This window comes from Spermophilus citellus (assembly GCF_964194105.1).
Source record: "Spermophilus citellus genome assembly, chromosome: 15".
NCBI lineage: Eukaryota > Metazoa > Chordata > Mammalia > Rodentia > Sciuridae > Spermophilus > Spermophilus citellus.
The window spans coordinates 92,140,485-92,162,752 of NC_138195.1; the positions used below are offsets into that span (position 1 = coordinate 92,140,485).

Sequence of the window (22,268 nt, forward strand, 5' to 3'; positions counted from 1 at the left end):
ATAAAGTGGTAACGGTTCGTGATTGAGGCCAGTTGTTGAAAAATAAATGCCTGTTATATAGAATCATAGAAATGTGGAGTTTGAGGCCAAGGCAAATCACTCTTTGGTGGGATGACAGCGCCTCTAGCGGCAGAAAGAAGGCGACGGAAGCGGGGACCAGAGGAAGCTCACGAATTTTTAAAAAGGCACCTGCTGAGTGAGTCCTCATTATGCAAACAAGATCCACAGGTGTCCGATTTTAAGGGGATTCAACTCGAGAAAATCTAAGTCTGTAAAACAGCTATAATATATGCACTTTGATTTAACTCTGAAATGAGGATCGCTTTACACGACGTTGATGTTAGCGAATACTATGGTCAAGAATCTGTGGATAGACAGATGAATTTGGCTGAAGTTTGGCCGCTGCCTACAGCTAGGAAGTGAGCTGAAAAGGGCGGAGAGGGATGTAGTAGGTAAGAGAGTCAATATAAAAAAAAGGGGAAAGAAAAGAAGGGAGACCACGGGGAATCCCAGCAGGCACCGCTGCGGAGGAGGGTCTGGTTCACCTGCGTGGCTACTGCCCGTCCCCCAAGTGCATCGGTGGGGGAGGCAGGGAGTGGAAAGAAAACCTCCTCCGAGAGGGTTGACCCAAAAGGTGGGGTGGGGGGCTCACCACGGGACAGGTTCAGTAAGATAGCCCCACGAGCATCATTCGGGGCGACACGTGTAACTGTCAAGATATTGAGACGTTCGAGCAAATGTCACCCAAGAGGGGAGGGGACGGGAAGTAGCCCAGAGCTTGTGCCATCCGAGCCAGGCGCTGCTGGCTGCTTCAGGGCCACGAGCCCAGTGTCCCCACCTTTCCCCTGGGAATTGGCACCTGGAAGGGGATCGCCTCGCGGCTCTGGGCACGCGAGCCCGGGGCTCCTCAGATGCGCCCCAGTGCGCCGCCTCTCGGGGTAGCCCGGGCACTCTGCAAGCCCCAAAGCCAGAGCAGCGCGCGGTGCCCCGGGCGGGGTGGCAGGCAGCCTCCTGGGCTCGGTGACTTACCTCGGGCTGCGCGGGGCGCGAACAGAACCGCGGCCAGGGCGAGCAGGAGGGCGCGGGCGGGGGACGCGAGCGGCGGGCGCGCTGCCATGGTCGCCAGCCTTCCGTGCAGCAGCTCTCGGGGCCCGGCAGCCAGCGCTGCACCATCCCACGCGGGCGGCGAGCCGGGGCCGGGCGTCGCGGCCGGAGGGATTTCCTGCTGCAGCGAGTCAGCTCCGACCCCCTCGCGCAGAGCCCGCGCGGCGAGGAGCGAGTCTAGCTTTTCATTTTTTTAAAAAAGTTTCCCCGTGTGTGCGTGCGCGCGCGCGCTGCTCTGGCACGAGCCAGCCTTGACCGTTGCAATAAATGAGCAACTGTCCGAGTTGGCCCGGGGACGAGGAAGATTGTTAGTGAGAGAAGGCAGGCCTGTGAAATGGATCCACGGCCAACAGTCACCGTTCTCATCACCACGGAACAAATTATCGTCTCCCCCGCGACCCCTCCCGCCGCCGGCGTCCCGCGGGTCCTAGAGACCGCTGCGGGGGCCCCGCCCGCCAGGGTCCCGCCCAGCGCCGCGGCTCGCCCACCCCAGGGGCGGCTGGTGCAGGGCGCCTCCCGGACCGCGCGAGCCGGCGGCACAGACGTGGCTCGGTGGCGGCTCGGGCCGGAGCGCACACATCCCCGCCCCGGGATGATGTGGCCGCGGGGCCCCGGGCGCCCGGCTGCCAAGAGCACACGCGGCGGCACGGTCCAGCTTTCCAGGCTGAGCCTGGAAATGATGACTCGGCCGCTCGCTGCCGGCTCGCCGAGAACCGGCGGGACCAGAGTAGCGGGTCTGAATGGCGATCCACAGCCCGGGCTGGCGCCGTGGCCCTAAGTCCCCAAACAGGCATCTCGCCCGGGAGGGATAGGTCTGGGACTCGCGGGCACGAGGCACCTGGGCATGGCGCTTTTCGTGTATTGCTTCCAATTCCACGTGGATCTCTGACCCACGTGTCCTTTCTTTGGCCTGGATTCCAAGAAGGGTAAACTGCGACTGTTCCCCAAACTTCCCTGACCTTAAGTATTTAGGTTGGCTGCTAAAAATAGAGATTCAGGACGCCCTCCTTTGTCTTCAGAAGGAGGCTCTCAGGCCATGGTACCTGGTAGCACCGGGGTTGGGAGAAACACCACCCCATGGCAGGAATGGACCACCTTGCCTTCTAATTCTAGTGTTGGGCTAGACAGCCTCCTGACCCTGGGTGTTAGCTCTGTCACAGGCATGTTGCCCTCACTCTGACCATGTGACCAGCAGAGAAGCCACAAGGACAAAATTGGCTGGGTCTATTAAGAATGGTGGGCACCCACCTTATGGTGCTACTGTGGTCCCAACCCTGGGGACTTCTGCCACCCTAGTCCAGGCCAATGAACTTAAAATCTCCGCAGATGGGCAAATGCCAGACAGTTTTCAAAACCACAAGTGATTCTACTGCTGCCAGGGCCAGATCCACCCAGGGAATCCACCCTGGTCCTGAGACCTCCCAAAGACTCCTGCCACCCTCTACTGTGCATGGTCCCTTCTCACTATCTCCCCCTAACCGCCACACCTCCAGGTGTTTGCAGTGTTCCCAAACAGCAAATCAACCCCCTAATCAGATGTAGAGCTTTTTAAAGGTGTGGGGGGAAAAGTCAGAAGTACTAGCTCATGGGCCCCTTCCCAGAACTCAGTTTCAGGCCTGGAGTAAGGCCCCAGCTGAAATCCAGCCCTGCTATCAACCAGCTTTGCATGTCCTTCTTTGTTTCACCCATTCATTCAATCAGAACGAGCAGTGCCATGTAGGGACCTAGGAAGCCAAGCTAAAAAGAAAGGCCTCTTGCCTTCAATTTTTTCTGTCTCATAATAAGACAATAAATCAGCATTATCAGACAGTGTGAGCTGGTTGCTTAATAATAAGGCTGTTCCTTAACTACTATGGTATTTATTATATGCTTTGTATGACCTGAGTACTGTGCTAAGGTGCTTCATTGCATTATTTCAATCCCATATCCAAATATCCAGATGAGAGAGTGTAGCATACAGAGTCAATAAGCTTTTCCACCACATAGGGAAGAAGTAGGTCAGAGCCCAGCCTCAGATCTGTTGGAGGTACAGCCTGTGTCTGTAACCCTGAGTTCCACCCTGTAGTTTTGGCATCTGGTAAGTGACATTAACATGCAAATCTCCTGGGGTGGTGAGCAGAGAAGGAGCTAATGCACAGCTTTCTCAACTACCTGGTCCTGGGCTGTTTGCTAAGGTTTCCAATCCCCAGCCTTTGGAGGGTGATGTGGGGGGGGGGGGTGTTGGTTCTGATTTTGAAGGATATGTTTAGGTGATTCTGTTACTACTGACTTCATAGAACTTCAGAATCAATGAGTAAGAAAATTGAAAATTGTTTCCTTTGTGGTTCATGGCAGACCTGCTTTAGGAGGAGCACAGCTGTTGGTCTGTTGACTCACTGTGACTACGGAAGTGCCCTTTCACAATGGCCCTGATGTGTGCTGTGCCTTGTGCCTTATTTTCTCTCCTAATGATCCATTTATTTTTTCTCTTAAATATTCAGCTGTTGCTCTTCACAGTAAAAGTTGTTGTTGTTGTGTGTGTGTGTGTGTGTGTTTTAATCCAGAAGTTGCAAAGCTTTCTCTAAAAGGTTAAATGTGCCCTAAGACTGTCCTTACTTTTCAACTGAAACAAAATAGCTGTTGTAGAAAAAGAAAATCCTAGCTGCAAGCCCTGGCTGGTCACCCCTCTAATCTGCCCTCTCTGTGAAGCAAGGAGCCTGGGCTGACACCCTATCCATAAAGACTTCATGCATGTCAACAGCAGCCAGCTAAGGCAAAGAGCAGAGCTTGTGTCCATCCGGCAGATGGTCTGCCTTTGGAAGGGAATTCTGCCTCCTCATTCATAGGAAATGGAAGCCGACATTACATTCAATACTGGATTGTTAGGTAATGGTGTAGGGTCAGAGGCCAGGATCTGCTCATTAAAATTTCAGATAGATGGCTTGTTGTCCCTTCCTTTCTAGAAGAATTGACCTTTGCAATACTGTTTCCTGTGTGCTATTTTTGTCTAATAGCCTGGGCACTCACAATGAACAGGGCACTTATTTCTTACTCAGGCTTACATTTAGCTTCATCCTCTTTGAGTACAAGCAGATGAAAAATGGAGGCAAAATTTCCTACCCCAGGATTTGACAGGCGGCCACTCATGATGGGGCAGTGAGTGAGTGATGGTCAGCTTCCTCACAGCTCAACCTCATGATGGAACTCCAGACACAAGCTTCCAGAACAGCTTTTATCTCTCCAAGCACAGTTCCCAAGGCTTGTTGCAAAAGTAAACAAACACAGTCGCCCCGTGGTTAAGATTCTTGGAAATCCTTTTATTTCCATCTCTTGAGGAGATTGAAAGTCCTGCTCCCATCGGCCCATAAGAACACAGAGTCTGTTTTTCTTTCCATGGATCTCACTTCAAGAACTCGAGCTTTCACCTCCTGGAAATCTGTCCCCCTATAAGCCTCCTGGGCAGAACCCACCCACCAGGTTCATTATCGCACAGAGTCAGTACTTAAGTAAGTAGCAGCCAGTCTATATGCTGAAGCCAGCCAGCTGATGCTCTGGGTCAGAAGGGGTGGGGTGGGGAAGATGAGCCCCTCTATATGCAATGTGTCACCTGCCAGTCGACCCTCAGCTTCCCCACCTCCATACACTGTGAGGGGAACTCATTACTTGCCCCCCATCTGCAGCGACTGAGCACCTAGGAGGAACCCCAGTGGCTGACATGTCACTCCTGGCTGCACACGGTGGTCTCTCCTGCTCTTGCTTGGGAGAAAGGAGTGCAAAGTCAGTACTCAAAGAAAGGCCAATGGAATGTCAAAAACCAACATAAGTTTAGTGAGGGCTGAGCCTGGTGACACAGCCCCAATGTGACACTGTGAGTTCTCAGTCTGACCCATGAAGGGCTTTCCCCCTTTACTCAGGTCCCTCACTCTGGGGGAAGCCAGCCACCACCCCATGCTCCAGCAGCCCATGAGAGACTGAGAGACCCTTCTCCTGCAGGTGCCATGGCAGCAAGTCATCGGGGAGGTGACTTTTCCCGTGGAGGTCACATTTCAGACAGGCAGCTCTGGGTACCCCACGGCAACTCCTGAGGGCCCCTGAGGTAGAGCTATCTGGCTAAGCTGCTTCCAGCTGCCCACCCCCAGCAACATCATGAGATCACAAATGTTGTTTTGAGGCGATAGATAATGTGTGTGTGGCGGGGGTTGTTGCACAGCAACACTAATGCACATTTCAATAAAGCAAACACTCTCCACGCTGTATCCCTCCAGCTTCCCGGATCCTGATCACCTCCATACCAAGGGCACCTCCCTTCCTGTTTTTGAGTTTTGAGCTTGGGTTTTAAATAAGGAGGCAGTGGGTTCCAATTTTGTCCTGCTGTAATTATCAACAGCACTGCGTCCCCTCTCACAAGCTGTGTTAGTCAGCTTTTTCACCACTGTGACTTAAAGACCCAACCAGAACAACTGTAGAGGAGGAAAAGTTTATTTGAGGGCTCCTGGTTTCGGAGGTCTAAGTCCATAGAAGGTCAGCTCCATTCCTCAGGGCTCCAAGTGAGGCAGAACATCATGGCAGAAGAGTGTGGAAGAGGGAGGAAGCTCACATGATGTCAAGAAGCAGAGAGAGAGATCTCCACTCACCAGAGACAAAATATATACTCCCAAACCAAGTCCCCAAAGCCCACCTCCTGCCGCCACACCCCGCCACTCAGTCACCACTCAGTCAATCCCATCAGGGATTCACAAACCCCATCAATTCTCCTCTGAACTTTCTCACACTGTCTCCCACGTGAGCTTTTGGGGGACACCTCACATCCAAACCATAACACGGTACCCTAATCTACAAGCAGTGGCGCAGTCCTTACAGGTGGTGTGTGGGGGCAGGAGGGGGAAGACACGTGCTTGGTGCCGTCTTGGCTCTCTGCTCCTTCTGTGAGGATGGATGGGTGAGTGGGGGTGGACTCTCAGTGATGGCAGGATGACTGTAAACCCAGGCGTGGCAGGAGCCTTTGGCCCCAAAGCAAAACCACATCAGGCAGGAAGTGGCACAGATTCTCTGAGCATCTTCACTGCATGCTTAGCCAGTCACGCAGTGATCTCATCTAAACCGCCAGTTCTGGAAGCTGCAAGCCATCTTCTTCCCAGCTGCTGAAGAAGCTGCAGGCTTCGCTGAGGGCCGTGTCTTGAATGCAGCAATGAGAAATGGTGATGGAAAGTTCCACTTGCTCTCCAGTAGGGAGACCCTCCAGAGGAGGCCAGGGCAACCCCCACTGGGGTTCCCTTTTTCAGAAAGACTGCATGGACTGGGGGAACTGGGCAGGGGAGGACTTGAAGGCTCTCTGGGGACAAGCCAGTTTCCATATCTGGTCTCCAGCTGGTTTCCTCTGGGAAAGGGGCAGGGCCTACTTTACAATAGCTGCAGGGAAGTCCATTCAAGAAATGCTCACATGAGGCCACTCCTTTACCTCATCTCTCGGGTGGCACGTTGGCCACCTGCCTATTATTCGGGGCTATTGAAATTAGAAAATAACTGGACACGGGCCTCTCTTCGTGTACTTGAATCCAGTTCCTGCTTTATCCTTACTGTTTTAGGCAAATCAACCCCAATTTCTTTAACGTGCCTCTCAGGTCCCATCACTCACGTTTGCTGCTCTCCTTTGGATCCACTCCAACTTTTTGATTTCTCTTAAATGGAGGCAGCTAAGGGAGGACTCAGAGCTCCAAGAAGGCTCTGTGTGAGGCCAAGGGAGGCCAAAGGAGCCCGAGGGCTGGTTTACAGCAGGTGGTGGGGTCTTTGTCATCAGGGGAGTCCTGGAGTGCTTCTGCTTCACCATGAAGGAGCAGTCCTGGGCAGCTCTGGGGACTCTGGCTACTAGACACGGTTGTGGCTGGCCCTCCATCCCCTCTGCTGCCCAGCCTCGATGTGGTCCACAGGGCTCCTTCTCTGCCATGGTTATTTCAGCCACTTCCTAGATTTCAGTCTTCTGTGATTCTGATTCTCTCAATTCTGCATCCTGGTGGGCACTTTTATCTGGACTCCTTTCTCCCATTAACCCCTGAATGAACTCAGAAAAAACGTACAAGTTCTAGGGCTTGGACTGATTGTCCTTTCTCCTACAGTAAGCTCTGGTTTGGCACCTAATGCAGCTTTAATTTTTAGCAGTTACCAAGCATTGAAATGCTCATCTCCACCAGCTCCTGGCACAGCCGGACCCTGCCCGTTGCCTCGAGCCTACAGACACCCATCAATAGGGTAAGTACAGAGCTGCCTCCCTTGATGTAAACTTGCCAGTGTTCTTTTCCCATAGTGTTCCCAAGCCATTCTCACAAGTGATTTTTCAGCTTGCTTTATCCCAGGCCAAATTGAAAAACCAAGAACCAAAAGTTGAGCAAACATGCCCAAATACTAAGGGCAGGGCAGTTCCTGTCCTCAAACACCTCTTAGTCTTATGATATAGAGAATGGCTTTGAGCCCACAGAAAATCACCCTGAGAGATGGCACCTGCCCTGCAGCTGCTCTGCCCCAGGCCCCAAGAGCTCATCACCCTTATGGAATCAAATGAGCCTCGGAGTCTCGCACAAAGGCAGAACACCTGGGACCGGAGGCTGAGTCTGTCTGGCTCCGAGGACCTTCTGTTTCATTTCCTCCCTGCTGATACTGGCCCAGAACTTCACGGTCCTATTTGGCTCCTTCCCTATTTTTTCCCTTAACCGCACCCTTCATCAAGTCCCCCTGCCTCTGTCCCCCAGCCCCAGGGCTAGACAATCATGGTGATTCCTCTTGAAGTCAGTCCCTGGCCCCCGGGGCTCCCTGTGCTATCCTAGCCACTGCCATGCAGAGGCCCTCCCAAAACGAACTCCCACAGAAGTTTAGTGGTCCCTGTTACCTTCAGAAATAGATCAAATCTGCTTCCTGGGATGTGCAAGGCTCATTGGGGAGAGCACAGCCAGGGCTCCTAGGCTTACCTCTCTCCCACCCCCAGCACAGCCCCTCCTGCAGCCCAACGGGCCCTCCGATGTCTACAAATGTTTAACACTTTGTGGTTTTTCCATATGCTCCTCCCAAAGTCAGAACGAGCATCCTTCAAGGCCCACAAGCGGCCACTTCCTCTGTCATGTCTTTTCTGTTGAATGAAGCCTTCCATTTTGCTTCCAGGTTCTGGGTAGCCATGCTGCTGGGTGCCGTGACCACTGCTGTGCACCCCTGTAACCGCTGCTGTCAGCAGGACAAGACAGGGATCCCTGCAGGAGGCTCCTGTCTTACTCACTATTGTACCTGAAATGCCTGTGCCTAGCCCAGAGCCAGGCAAAGAGAAGGGACAGTAATTAACGTGAGAAAGAGCCACTGTGCCAGCAAGTTCCCACTAGGGCCTTGACAAATTTTCCTCTTTTATGGTTCTTCAATCCAGGCTCAAGATCGGTGATTCCAACTATGTATATTTATTGCTGAGGTCCAAGAAGATAAGTGGACAATATTTTATTTCTCTTCAAAACCAATCCTCCAGTAACCTCCCTCCTTATTCCAGTTAAGGCCCCTGACCATTGTAAATCAAGTAAGAACTGATTTTTACAGAGCAGCAATCTGTATTGGGATACGCTTTATTGTCTAAAATCCTCGACTTTTTACTAAGTCTATTACTTCTGGTACTATTTTAAAATTTAATAGAAATAAAATGAAGCTCACTTAAGGTTCCAAACAACCTCAAACTATGTTTTGTTCTGGTAATCAGACAATGGATACGGAGTGCGGTTACTGAGAATATTGCCAACGATGGAAAAAACAAAGAAGAGCCTGAGTCAGAATAATTCGAAACCAGAAATGTGTGTGGGTAATAACTCAGAAATTTATGTTGAAGAGCCCTGGATATAAAATCAAATATGGTGGTTTTTTCCTTCTTTTTTAAAAATCACAATCTTATGTATTGGACAGCCCCTGGCTCTGGAGGAGTGCCAAGAAACCTTACAAAATCATGGGAAATCAAAATCCTGCACCATCAGGAAAGTGCTTTCTCTCCTGGGGTGAGATATAGATGTTGTGTGTGCCACGGGGAAGATGCCCCATGGTTGTGAGAAAGCAGTGGCACCATTAGAAAGGAGGCCAGGAAGTCAGGTAGGAGCCAGTTCCGAGAACTGACCCTTCCGGGCACATCCCCCAGCACCACGGCACCACCCTGGGTGGGGGTGTTGTGGAACTGGGTTCCACATCCAGCTCATTTGCACGGAAATACCAGAAGCATGATCTCATAATGTGGTTTTGCACTTCAGAACCAGCCACTTACTCACCTGTCCACAGAGAGAAGAAAGTGTGCTTCTCATTCACCCCCAAGCAGAGTGTGGCCCCAGCCCAGGCTGGGCTTCCTCAGGATCATCAGGCTTAAATCTGCTGGCGTGGTCATGAAGACCAGCACCAGCAATCTCTGTCCTGGGGAAAGAGAATGCATGTGACCGGTCCTGGTGTCACCTGGCCCTGACATGTCCCTTTAGGCCTCTGCAGAACAGGCATTAGGGTCTAAGCATGAAGGCCCAGGGAGCTATACCTGGAGCTGGACCTACTTCCTGTTGTTGGATTTATTGCAATTGGCCTACTTCATGGTTCTTTTGCTGACCTACTTTTAAGTTCTATTTTGGAAAGTGACACAAAAGTCTCTCATACCCCTGCAAAAGAAGAGGAATTAACTCAGCATCCAAGGACATACACACACCCGAAATCAGGGCTGCAGTAACTCTCCACAAAGGAGCATTTTTTTGTGTGTGTCACAAAAACACAAAGCAAAAAAAAACTTGTCGGAGAATACTTTAAAAACTGTTAACAGTCCTTTCAAAATTAGAAGCATATATGTGTTAATTTATCAGATGCTTGTTTTCTGGGAAGATTCCCACAGGACAATGTCAGTGTGTGTTGGTGGAAAGCCCCCTCTTACAGGCAGGGCCAGGCGACTCATTGGTGAGTCAAGTCAGAGTCAGACACAGATGCCCCCTGAAACTCCCCCTCTGCTCAGGGTCACTTGAATCAGAGGCTGAACATCTGAGTTGTTACCCCACATTCAGCTGGTGGAATAAAATCCTGTTTTATAAGACAGGTTTATGTTTTGGACCAGATATCAGGCATCCAGGTCCCAAATGCTCTTCACAGGCCTCCTGACAGTACTGCTATGACCATGGCAATCACTCTTCAATAAGCACTTACGGGGGTCCAACATTTCATTTGTTATGTATAAACTTCCCTATTGCCCTGTCGGGCACATTTTCTTTTCCTGTGTTACACATGAAACAGTAAGGCTCAGTGATATTAAATAAAGTATTCAAGATCTCACAACTAGTAACAGATGCCCGTGCCAGGACTCAAACCTGAGTGTGCCTAATTGCAGAATCTGCATTTTCTTCTCCTAAACCAGATCGCCTCTAATAAAATAGATTTTACCCAGATTTGTACTTCAACCCTGTGATCATCCTGCTAGCAGTAAACTGCTTGGTTTCCATCCCCTACTATTTATAAAGTGTGAGCACTCTTTAGCATATATAGATTTTTAGGTAAATTAAAAATCAAAAGATACTTAATGCAACATTGTGTCCTAGATTGAATCCTGGAACAGGAAAAGGACATGAGTGGAAAAGCTAGTGAGAGGGAACAAGACCTGGAATTTAGTTAACGCAGCAGAATAACATTGGTATCTTAGTTTTTGCAAATATTTTCATGTTGTTTCAGATGTGGACAATAGAGGACAATGGGTGAGGGAGATGGGAGAACTTCCTGTGCTACTTTTGTAACTTCTGTTAAATATGAAACCATTCCAGAATTTAAAAGGGAAAATAAAAATAGGAAAAACAGCAGATCTCTGTGGTTCCTGACTGGGCAACTCAAATCAACACTCAAATCAACACCAAGTAATATTTATCAAGGCCAAGCTGACATGTGGAATAACATTTTACAATTACAATGCACTGGGATTAATAATTCTGTTTAAAAGTGCTATTGAATGAATTGTTGATTTTTGTCTTTATATATTTTCTTAATCAATGAATGCCAAAAATGAAACTATAATATAGAGCATGTGGGGTTGTTATTATTTGTTCAAGAGGTTGTGATGTGAACATATATCTGTACCATTATACAATTATTGTATTGCTTTACAAAGAAAAAAGAAATCACAAATATTTTTAAAAGTTATTCCATATAAGTGGATAAAGGAATCAAGACAGGAAAGAAAGAGATTAGATTTCTCTGAGTATACTTTGGTACATAGATTTGGTTTTGAAACTGTGAAAATATTTTTATATTATTGTAAAACAAATTGACATAATAAAAAATTAGAACCTAGAAGTAAAAAAAAAAAAGAAATAAATTAACCTGGCAATATTTTGATTAACTACATGACCACAAATAAAGAAACTATTCCCTGTAACTTTAAAATATAAAAAGAACATAAGAAAAGAAACTATGTAAATAGTTTTTAACAATCATGATATTGGCTATAGGGTTAGGGTGGTTATTCTGAGATATAAGATTAATTAAATCCAAATTTAAAACCTAAATTCCAACTGAAAGTATTTGTGTAAACTCATGATATTCTTTATTTTCAGGAAAAAAAAACTTTTCCCAACACTTTATGCCCTGAAAAGTTCAAAACATAGTTCAAAACATTGACCGACCCACCAGTAATGAGTGCTTCTAAAGCCAACATGGCAACTTCCAAGTACCATTGTCCTTAAACGCAAGCAAGGCTTCCAGATCTAGGGTAAGCAACATATAAGGTGACCCTTTAATGTCTTGTCATAGCAGAAGAAAGAGGCTATTAAAGGTCACCACAGTCAAAAGAACCCCAGAGCCAACCTAGGCTTCCGTTGCTCAAAGGTGGGAACATTTGAGTAAAGATAATTTAGTGCATTGAAACACACCAAATAAATTTGTGTTCATGGATTCCTTACAAAGATTTTTTTAAAAAAGGATTTTCTCCAACTCTGTAGGTTCTAAGAGAGATTGTTTCCTTTGCTGTGAAGAAGCTTTTTAGTTTGATGCCATCTCATTTATTCATTATTGATTTTACTTTTTGTGCTTTAGGATTCTTATTAAGGAAGTCAGTTGGTGAGCTGACATATTGGAGGGTTGGGCCTATATTTTCTTCTAGCAGGTGCAGGAGTTCTAGTCTAATTCCTAGGTCTTTGATCCACTTTGAGTTTTGTACAGGAATAGCGATATGGGTTAAATTTCATTCTACTACACATAGATTTCCAGTTTTTCTAGGACCATTTGTTAAAAAGTTTATCTTTTCTTCAACATATATTTTGGGAACTTTTGTCTAATATCAAATAACTGTTTTTATGTGGGTTTGTCTCTTTATCTTCTATTCTATTCCACTGGTCTTTATTCCTGTTTGGGTGCTAGTGTCATGCTGTTTTGTTACTATAGCTCTATAGTATAATTTGAGGTCACTTTTGTCACTAAGGATTGCTTTGGCTATTCTGGGTCTCTTACTTTTCCAAATGAATTTCATAACTGCCTTTTCTATTTCTGGAGAGAATGTCATTGGAATTTTGAAGGGAATTACATTGAATTTCAGTAGCGCTTTTGGTTGTATGGCCGTTTTGACAATATTAGTTCTGCCTATCCAAAAAAACATGGAAGGTCGTTTCATGTTCTAAGGTCTTCAATTTTTACCTTCTTGTTAGATTAATTCCCAAGTATTGTGTGGGTGGCTATTGTGAATTTGATAGTTTTCCAAATTGCTTTTTCAGTAATTTCATTATGTGGGTAAAAGAATGGTACTTACAGGTGTTAATTTTGTATCCTGCTACTTTCTTGAATTCATTTGTGAATTCTAGAAGTCTTCTGGTGAAGGTGTTTTCTTTTTGGGGGGAGGGGTCTTCTAAATATATGATCTTGTCATCAGCAAACAGAGATAATTTGAGCTTTTCTTTTCTTATTGGTACCCCTTTAATTTCCTTCTCTTGCCTAATTGCTCTGGCTAGAGTTTCAAGGACTATGTTGAATAGGAGTGGTAAAAGTGGGCATCCTTGTCTTGTTCCTATTTTTAGAGTGAACGCTGTCAGTTTTTTTCCATTCAGAATAATGTTGGCCTTGGATTTATCATGTGTAGCCTTTACAATGTTGAGGTATGTTCCTTCTATCCCTAGTTTTTCTAGTGTTTTAATTTGAATGGGTGCTGTACTCTGTCAAGTGCTTTTTCTGCATCTATTGAAACAATCATGTGATCCTTGTCTTTTAAGTCTGTTGATGTGGTAACTTACACTTATTGATTTCCATATGTTGAACCAACCTTGCATCTCTGGGATGAAACCCACTTGATCATAGTGCTCTAACATTTTAATGTGTTTTGTATGCACTTTGCCAACATTTTATTAAGAATTTTTGCATGTATATCCACCAGGGGTATTGGTCTGAAGTTTTCTGTTCTTTAAAATGTCTTTATTTTTATTTACTTATTTTTATGTGGTGCTGAGGATTGAACCCTGAGCCTCATGCATGTGAGGCAAGAGCTCTACCACTGAGCCGCAACCCCAGCCCCTGAAGTTTTCTTTCCTTGATATGTCTTTGGTTTTGTTGTCAGGGTGATGCTAGCTTTGTAACTTGAAATTGATCTGTTTAAGTTGTCTGCATCTTCCTGGTTCAATCTGGGTAGATTATATGTCTCTAGGAATTTCATAAATGTACAAAGAACTAAAAAAAATACTGAACACCTAAAAACAAACAACCAAATCAATAAATGGGGAAAGGAACTGAACAGATACTTCTCAAAAGAAGAAATACAAATGGTCAACAAGTATATAAAAAAATGCTCAACATCTCTAGTAATTAGAGAAATGCAAATTAAAACTACACAGAGATTTCACCTCACTCCAGTCAGAATGGCAATGCTAAGTGAAATTGGACAATCCCACCCCCCACAAAAAAAAAAAACACCAAATGCCAAAAGTTTTCTTTGATATAAGGAGGCTGATTCATAGTGGGGAAAGCAGTGGAAGCATGGGAGGAATTGACAGACTCTGGATAAGGCAGAGAGGTGGGAGGGGAAGGGAGGGGACATTGGGTTAGAAATGATGGTGGAATGTGATGGACATTATTATCCAATATCTTCATACATGTAGGAAGACACGAATGGTGTGAATATACTTTGTATACAACCGGAGATATGAAAAATTGTGCTCTATATGTATACTAAGAATTGTAATGCATTCTGCTGTCATATATAAATTTTAAAAATATTTAAATTAAAAAAGAAAAAACAGGAGGAAGCAGAGAAGCATGTCCAAAGGGCCCTGAGATGCAATTGGCCCTGGGAAGGCTGTGGGAAGCTGCATGGTGCTCTTCCACGTGGGTTTGCAGACTGTCATCAGCACTCCTCTGGAACAGGTTGGAAACGCAAACTCTGCGACCCACTGTGGACCTACTGCCTCAGACCCTCTGGGGTGGGGCCCCGAGCTCTGTATTCTGACAAGCCGGTATCTTTAAAAAATGAACTGCAAGAGTGCGAGAAGGGGAACCCACGATTTAAAACAGAATTTATGCAAACCTTGTTGGAGTCCTGGGTTTGAACATCCTGTAAGGTCTTTTATGAAGGAAATCTGAACATGAACTTGGTATCAGATGTTAAGTTGTCAATTTTTAAAGGTCTGATACTGGTCTCATGGTGATGTTTTGTTGTTTTTTTGTGGTGCAGGGGATTGAACCCAGGCTGTGTGCACACTCATGGTTATGTTTTAAGACCTACTACTAGTGATATGCACTGAAGTATTTGTGATGAAAGGATGTCAGAATTGAAATTTGTTTCTAAGCAATTATTGGGCAGAAGGTGAAGGAGGGGCGGGGGACAACTAAAACAAGGTCAGCCCTGACATCACCATTTTGAGGCTGGGTGGTGGGTACATGGGGTTCAATATAATTCTGTACTTTTTTTTTCCAAATTTTTTTCAACTTTTCTTATTAGACATTTGAAAAAAATTCAGGAAATTAATACAGCAAATATAATAAAATGTTAACAACTGTTAAACTAGATTGATTAGGGTGGATATTAGAATTCTCTGTATTTTTATGTGCTTGAAAATTATGTTCATAATTAAAAATTTTAAAACTTCATAAAAAATAGAAATAGGCTCTCATGCTTTGAAACATGGTATCACTGTAGAAAACACTGACATATTCACTTGGGCAGTTGTTGATGAACTTTTTATGTGCAGAGACTATACTAAACAATTTTGGATGCTATTAGGTCACATGCCATTAACACCAATTTAAAGTGTTGCAGGAGGTGAGTCTGCGGAGGCACCTCCCGGGTCCACAGTGCTGGGAGTGGGGCCAGTGCCAGGTTGGTCTCTGTCCATCTCCCTGCTCTTCCTAGCCCTCTTTCTGCAAGGACACTTAAAAATAAGACCTTTTTATCTGGCATATTGTTCATGTTTCCTACAAACTTAGGGATCCTTCAAGTGCTCCAGAGCATTAAGTGATAGCATTCTGCTTGTTATTTCTTAGTTGGTTTTTGAATTTTAAAAATTTCATTGAGCTACAGTGTACGTACGGGAGGGGGCATGAATATGAAGTTTACAGCTTCAGGAGTCTTACCTCTGTAAACCTTCCACGCCAGCAGATCACGAAGGAGAGCACATGCAGCACCTCCACCCTTGGGCCCTTCCTTATCCCACCTTCCCCCACAGGTGACAACTAGGCTGACGTCTCCCCACACAGATCCAAATGGCACCACAGTGGGGGTCTCTTGTGTCTGCTTCTTTCACTCATGTTTAAGTATGTGAGGTTCATGCATAGTACTACGTGGGGCAGTAGTTTATTCTTTTTTGTTGTTACATAGTATTCCATTGTGTGAATAGGCCTCAATTTATTTATCCCATCCTCCTATTTGATGGGATTTTGGGTTGCTTCCCTTTTTAATCTATTATTCTTATACCTGTGATTAATACTCCTATCAACGCATTTCAGGGCACCTACACACTTTTCTTGGATGAGCCTGATAGGAGTGGCTCCCAGGAGCAGTCTGTACTCACCTTGATAGATGACTGCCGAAGAGTCTCCAATGGGGTAGTGTCAACTGTCACTCCTGCCAGAACAACACAAGAGTCTCAGTTGCTTCACTTTCACAGGGACACTTGGGGTGGCCAGTGTTTTAGCCATTCTGGGATCAGCCTCTCTTGGAAACCTCCAAGAAAGCCTGAGCTCTGCTGAATTTGTCGACCCTCTTGGCTCCCACAGCACTTTCTCCGTATCATGGCTAAACTCTTATCACTTCTAGCAGAAGAATTTGCTTCCTGTTTGTTTCTACTCATGAGAATCTAAGTCCCTGCTGGACAGGGTCAGTATCTTGCTCTTCTTGGGGTTTTTGTCGCAGGGCCTGACTCAAGCAATGTTTGAGTGAATGAGTGAACGAATAATCAACCTTCCGAAGAGCTAAAGCCTACTTACCCCATAGGACTTGAAAAACATTGTATAAACAACTAAATTCTTTGGACCATGCTTTCCTAGCTGTAATGAAGAGGGAGAATTTGGATGGAGATTCTGAGAGCCCTGGCACTGGGACCTGGTTTCTGCCTCCATGGCCTCATTTGCAGCAGGCCTGAAGGCCTACAGGAGCAGGATGGGCTGCCGGGGGAAGCCGAGCTGGTTGGCCCCTGGCAGACAGTGCGGATCTGGTCTGAAAAGTGACCTCTTCTCTTGGAGCCACCAAATTGCCATGATCACAGAAAACAGCATGGATACACTCTGTGTTTGCAATACTCACCGAGACCAGCCTTATTCTCTGTGCAGTACCTTGATGGGATGCAAATGCTGTGCTTGCCCAGCTCTGCCTCTGCCTCTCCAATCCCCAGCATCGACTTCAAGTCCAAGTGCACACGCCAAAAGAAGGATCCCAAGACACTCCTGGATTGCTCTAATAGACACGTCCACAGAAAGACTGACATTTGTATTATGTGGGATTGAGAATTCACCGCTAGGTTAAGACAACCTGGTGCCTACGTCTATCACTGTAACCAGCAGTTGAACCAAAAAGCCCTTCTTTCAAGCAAATATTTGACTTTCGTTGAACTTCTGCAAATGATCACACCAGTGGACTGACACCTGCTGCTTGGGCTGTGAGCGGTTCCTGGTCATTTCTAGATGCAGAGGCTGCTGCAGAAGGAAAACAGCAGCAAAGACCTGAGTGTGAAAGAGGAAGCCCTGAGGATGGGGCTGAGGGCTGGGAGAACGCACTGCAGTGCTGTGGGGCCTCTGCAGGTCACCTCGGCCTGGGGTGAAAGAGCTGTGTACTCACTGCATCCTGCTGGCTCTCCACCACCTTTTCTGTATGGCTCAGCGCTTTACTTCCAAGCTGTCCCTAGGACTGTCACTCGTGCTTTTGAGCAGGTGCCCTTGGCTTTCCAGCCCCTACCCCCACCTGCATGGCCCTCAGCTCCATGTCCTGGAGGAGATGCATCTGGAAACCTTGCAAGAGCCTGATGGTCAGTGTTGGGCTCTGACAGCGAGCTGGGACACACAACCCTAGTGGGACTGCCTTCTTTCCAGAGGATTCCTTGGAGTCTTAGTGAAAACAGCACCGGTCTGTTTGGGCTGAAGACAGTGATTCCCAGGGGAGCCTTCTCAGTGTTCCCGCGCCCACCTCCCTCCTCCCTAGGAGAAAGGAGGCCTGTAGACAGACCTCATCTTTCTAGGGGTAACTGATTTCTGCCACGCTAGCTCCTGGGCTTTGTGCTATAGGATGAGGGTTGGCCAGAGGGGGAAGGCCAGCAAGGGGGCGGAAGACTCCAACTATAAGCCCGGGAAAAGCCTCCATGAGGCAGTGCCTCTGTAAGAGAGGCTGGAATGGGGAGGGGCGTGGTGGGGGAGGGTGGAGTACAGGTGCCTGCTTAGTGGGTGGAAGAAGTTGTGGGGAGAACTGAAAATGAAGGACTTCAAAGAATGGCATGTTAGTTCCTGAGCATTGATTTTGTGGACTTTCAAGACATGCTTCTTGAAGTACCACCATCTGTAACCTGAGTAGGCCTCACTCACTGACCCCTCTTCCCCAGGACATGAATGAATCCGTTCAGGCAGCAGCCTGCAGCACACAGGTTCTCAGATGGCCCGTCTTCCCAGTAGACCTGCAACCTTGGGTGAGGCAGGAAGTGGCCTGTGGTCTGCCCAGCCCGCTCCATGTTCCCAGAGCCAGCAAGGCCAGAGTCCAGCTGGTATGGGCATACCGGAAAGGAATAAATGCCTGGGCAGGGGCTGTGTTCAGCCACCGTGATGATCCACTGCTCTTCCTGTCCCGTCAGCCACTTCCTGTCCTGGACCAAAAGAAACCTGCCTTCATAGGAAGCCCCAGTCGCAGGTCAGCTTCCTGCTCCCAAGGCGAAGGACCAACCCACCCTCCAGCTCTTTCAACTGTTCAGAAAAATGTGAACAATGTAAGATAGTCAATAAGAGCTTTTTTTTTTTCATTTTAAATCAATTAGACTGAATAAAAATTTTGGTGCTTGGATTCATAGGCTTAGAAATTGACAAAGGACCTCATATAGGTGACATTACTTAATAAAGTGACTATTAGGGAAATCATGATGTTGAAAGACGCTACAAAGTCAAGGAAAATTGTATTTTCCAGAAATAGTAAACGACATGAAATATTGCTAGTTAGATGAGGGGAAAGCAAGCTTTAAAGAAAAGAATTTATGCATTCTGGATGGGTTTGCATTTTGATTCCATTTATCATTCTCTCTCTCTTTCTCTCTCTCTCTCCCTCTCCAATCTCCAGCTATGTCACTAACTAAATATAAAAATGCACAAAAATATACACCAAAACATCTCCACTGGTTATTTTGGGTTGATGGAATTATGAGTGACTTATGTTTCTTATTAAAATTTTCTACAATTACAATTTTTAAAAAATATATTTTGGTTAGCCTTTGCTGTGTCACAGACTACTTTAAAAATTAAGTGGTTAAAAAAAGACACATTTCTCATGATTCTGCAGGCTACTGGAGTTGTTCTTGAGGTCCAGGCTGGCTTGGTGGGGTCTAGTGGTCAGCTGAGAGCAGGACGGGTCAGGATGCCCTAGCGTGGCTGGTACTCCTGTATAAGATGTGAGGCCAGCCAGGTGTCCCTACGCCCTGTTGTGTCTTGTTTTCCCATGGGTCAGCCCAGGACCCATCATGTGGTGGCCTCAGAGGTTCAAGAGTGGAGAAAAGGCCGACCTCTCAGATAGCTGCTCTTTCCATGCCTCTGCCTGTACCTGTTTGTTCATCGATGTTGGTAAGAGCAAGTCACATGCCAAAACTGGACTGATGGGGTAGAGAGGCGGTCACTGCCCGGTGCATCCTGGGATGGGCAAGCTGTGGCCATGTGCGAAAACACGACATTTGGAAAGAGAAAAACAAAATTAATTTTTAAAAAATGAAAATAGAAGCAACTTTCTGCCAACAGATCTGGAACTTTGGTTGAGAGTCACCAGAGCCGGAGTATCTAAGAAAATCAGACAATCACAGAAGTGACGAGCCACTTTTAGCCACAATTGACTATTGAATTATTTTTTTTAAAACGTCAAGAGTTGGTGGATACTCCTTGACCTCACTTAAGTTAGCTCCTTTTTCAATGACATTTTTTTTCATTAATTCTAAGGAAATGCTTGGGGTAGGCAGGGGTCAGGTCCCATGACCTTCACCCCAGTGTTAACGCCTGCAGATGTGTCATGCACATGGCAAGAGAAAACCCAGGGGGGCAGAGAGTTAAGGTTGCCAATATCTGCTGCCCTGAAAGCAGGGGACATCCTGGATTATCCAGGGGGCTGAGGTCCTTAAAAAAAGAACAGAAGTCAGAGAAGTGAGCAGGGACTTTGGAGATTTCAGAGGGACTCCACTGCCATTTCTGGCTTTGAAGGGTGAGAGCAGGAGCCACCATCCACGGCTGGGAGTGGCCTCTGGGAGGTGGGCGTGGCTTATGGCACATCCAACAGGGAGCAGGGATCCAGGGGTCCTGCCACTCAGCAGATTCTGCTGACAACCTGGATGAGCTCAGAAGTAGAGCCTGCCCCACAGACATCTGAATTTTTTCCCACTGAGGCTCCACCAGACCTTGAGCCTACAGAACTAAAACTTCCCAACACTGTGTGGTTTTAAGTTGTGCCCCTTTGAGAGCACAACAACAAACAAGTATAATCTTCATGATAAATACTATAAGAAACTGTAGAACAGCACAAGGAAGGAAGCAAGACCCTCGTAGGCCACTTAGCCTGGGTAGCATGATTTAGTTCACATACATCCTCATCTCCTCAGCCACCCTAACTGGATTGGGATCATTCTGGACATATTTCTTACAATGGACATTTTTTGTTTTTACAGAACAGATATGGACCATTTCCCATGCCAATAAATTGTCTTTCCTGTTTCTGAAAACAGGATTTTAATCAGATGGTACAAGTGTTTATGTGGAGGTCACATGGGGCATGGGAACTTGGTGGCAGGGGCCAGGACCGCTCCCTGGAAGAGAAGAGGGCTTGAAGAAAGTGGGTGTCCAGAGGTGCGGATGCCACATGGCTCTCCTGGCAGAGCAAGGAGGGTGGGCAAAAGCACCAGGACACCCCAGAGCGTGGTTTCTGTGCAGGTCTTGCTCCAGGACTGAGCGGGGAGGGGCTCTGGGCCCCGCACTGAGGCATTTGGAAGGTGACTTCCGGAAGATCGTCCTCTTTCCTTTAGGAGAGTCCTTCTTAAAATGACTTACAACTTCCCTCTAAAGGGCCACCGTCTCCACTCCAGGAAGAACTGCACAAACCAGAAGACCATGTCCCAACACCACCATCCAGCCAGGACCTGGGAGCCTTCTGCGGAAGTGGGGTCACCCCAACTTTCTGATGACAACCTGCGGCAGAGCAGGAATTGGCAGACGCAACTTACACACATCTAACTACTGCCAAGTTATAAGCAAGGCTTGGCAGCAGACGTCATCGTCATCGGTTGGGACGTGCCAGCCTTACACACTGTGGGGCTGTGAGCTGAAGGCTGGTCTCTGCTCTGCGTTTTCTTTAAACTTGAATTTCAAGTGGCTACTTAAATGGGCACCAATCGGGGGACGGGGAGTAGGGGAGAGTTCATCTTTAGCCCCTGGGACACAGACAAGACAGATGTCATCAGTGTGAGCTCTCCTCCAGGTCCCCCTTCAGCCACCTTTTTAAAAATGTTTTAAGCTTTTTCCAGGGCAAGAGATATACGCGGCTGGGTCTCTCTCTGCTTACATCCATTCTAAGCCTGTGCGTCCTGGAATAACTAAGTAGCTTTCACTTTGCCTCCAGACCCGGGAGGAGTTAGCGGGGTCGGCCCGCGTTCTCTGGGGCCGCGCTGTCTGCAGTTCTGACGTGGCCGGGCCCTTTCTCCCAGCCTCTAGCCTGAACGCCTCCTAATCCAACCTAATTCCACCTGGGCACTCTGTCTGCTGCCCTTTAAGACATCAAAGTGCAGCTGCTCTCTCCAGCATAAGGGTTGTCTTTGTTATTCCCGCATGACTGGAACCTTTAAAATGTCACTTCCTAGCAGACCTCATTTGCTGTAAGTGAAACAGATTTTAAAGTCGAAGCTTGCATTGGAGGTTTGTTCCTGGGGATTGTGTCCATGTGTCTCTTGCTGCCTTCTGCTGGCTCCCCTCTTGGACACAGGGGGCTCTTTTGCAGATCCTGGCGGCTGGCCGTTTCTGAATCTCTCCTAGCTGAGCTGACAGCAAGGCGTCCCCGAGGACTCCCTCCTGACGCAGCTGCACATTTGGCCTGGTCTTTCTCTTCAAGCAGCAGTTGTGGCTGTGTCCATCTTGGAAGGGATTTCTCTGTGTGTGTGCAAAGCTTGACACATGATCAGAGACGACCAGTTTCGTCATGTCCTGGACCGGCCTCCACTACAGCCACGTGACCAACTCCGACTCTGCTCCCTGGGGACCATGGGCTGGTCTCCTGCCTGCTGAGGAGTGAGGGCCTGAATCCTGGCACCACCCTGGCCCTGGCAAGAAGGTCGGCAAACATGGAATCCTACCTTTCAAGGCCACTGCCGCGTCAGGCTGCGTCCCCATCACAGCTGACTTCCCCTGAACCCACCGCGGGTCTTCTGCTCAGGACTTGGGGGACAGTCACCACCCCCACCCAGGAAAGGTCCTAAACCTTTGGATCATTCACTCAGCCTAAAGCAGCAACTTGGGAGCCATCAATGGGGGCCACACAG

General features: G+C 47.3%; 1 protein-coding gene across 1 annotated transcript in view; it reads right to left on the minus strand.

Moving 5' to 3' along the window:
- ADAM12 (ADAM metallopeptidase domain 12) overlaps positions 1-1,651 on the minus strand; it is a 330,028-nt gene extending 328,377 nt beyond the window's left edge. The window contains exon 1 of the mRNA XM_081267967.1: positions 1,030-1,651. Coding sequence (XP_081124093.1) covers positions 1,030-1,117 — 88 coding nt within the window. The 5' untranslated portion in view covers positions 1,118-1,651. The remainder of the gene's footprint in view (positions 1-1,029) is intronic.
- Positions 1,652-22,268: the final 20,617 nt, after the last annotated feature.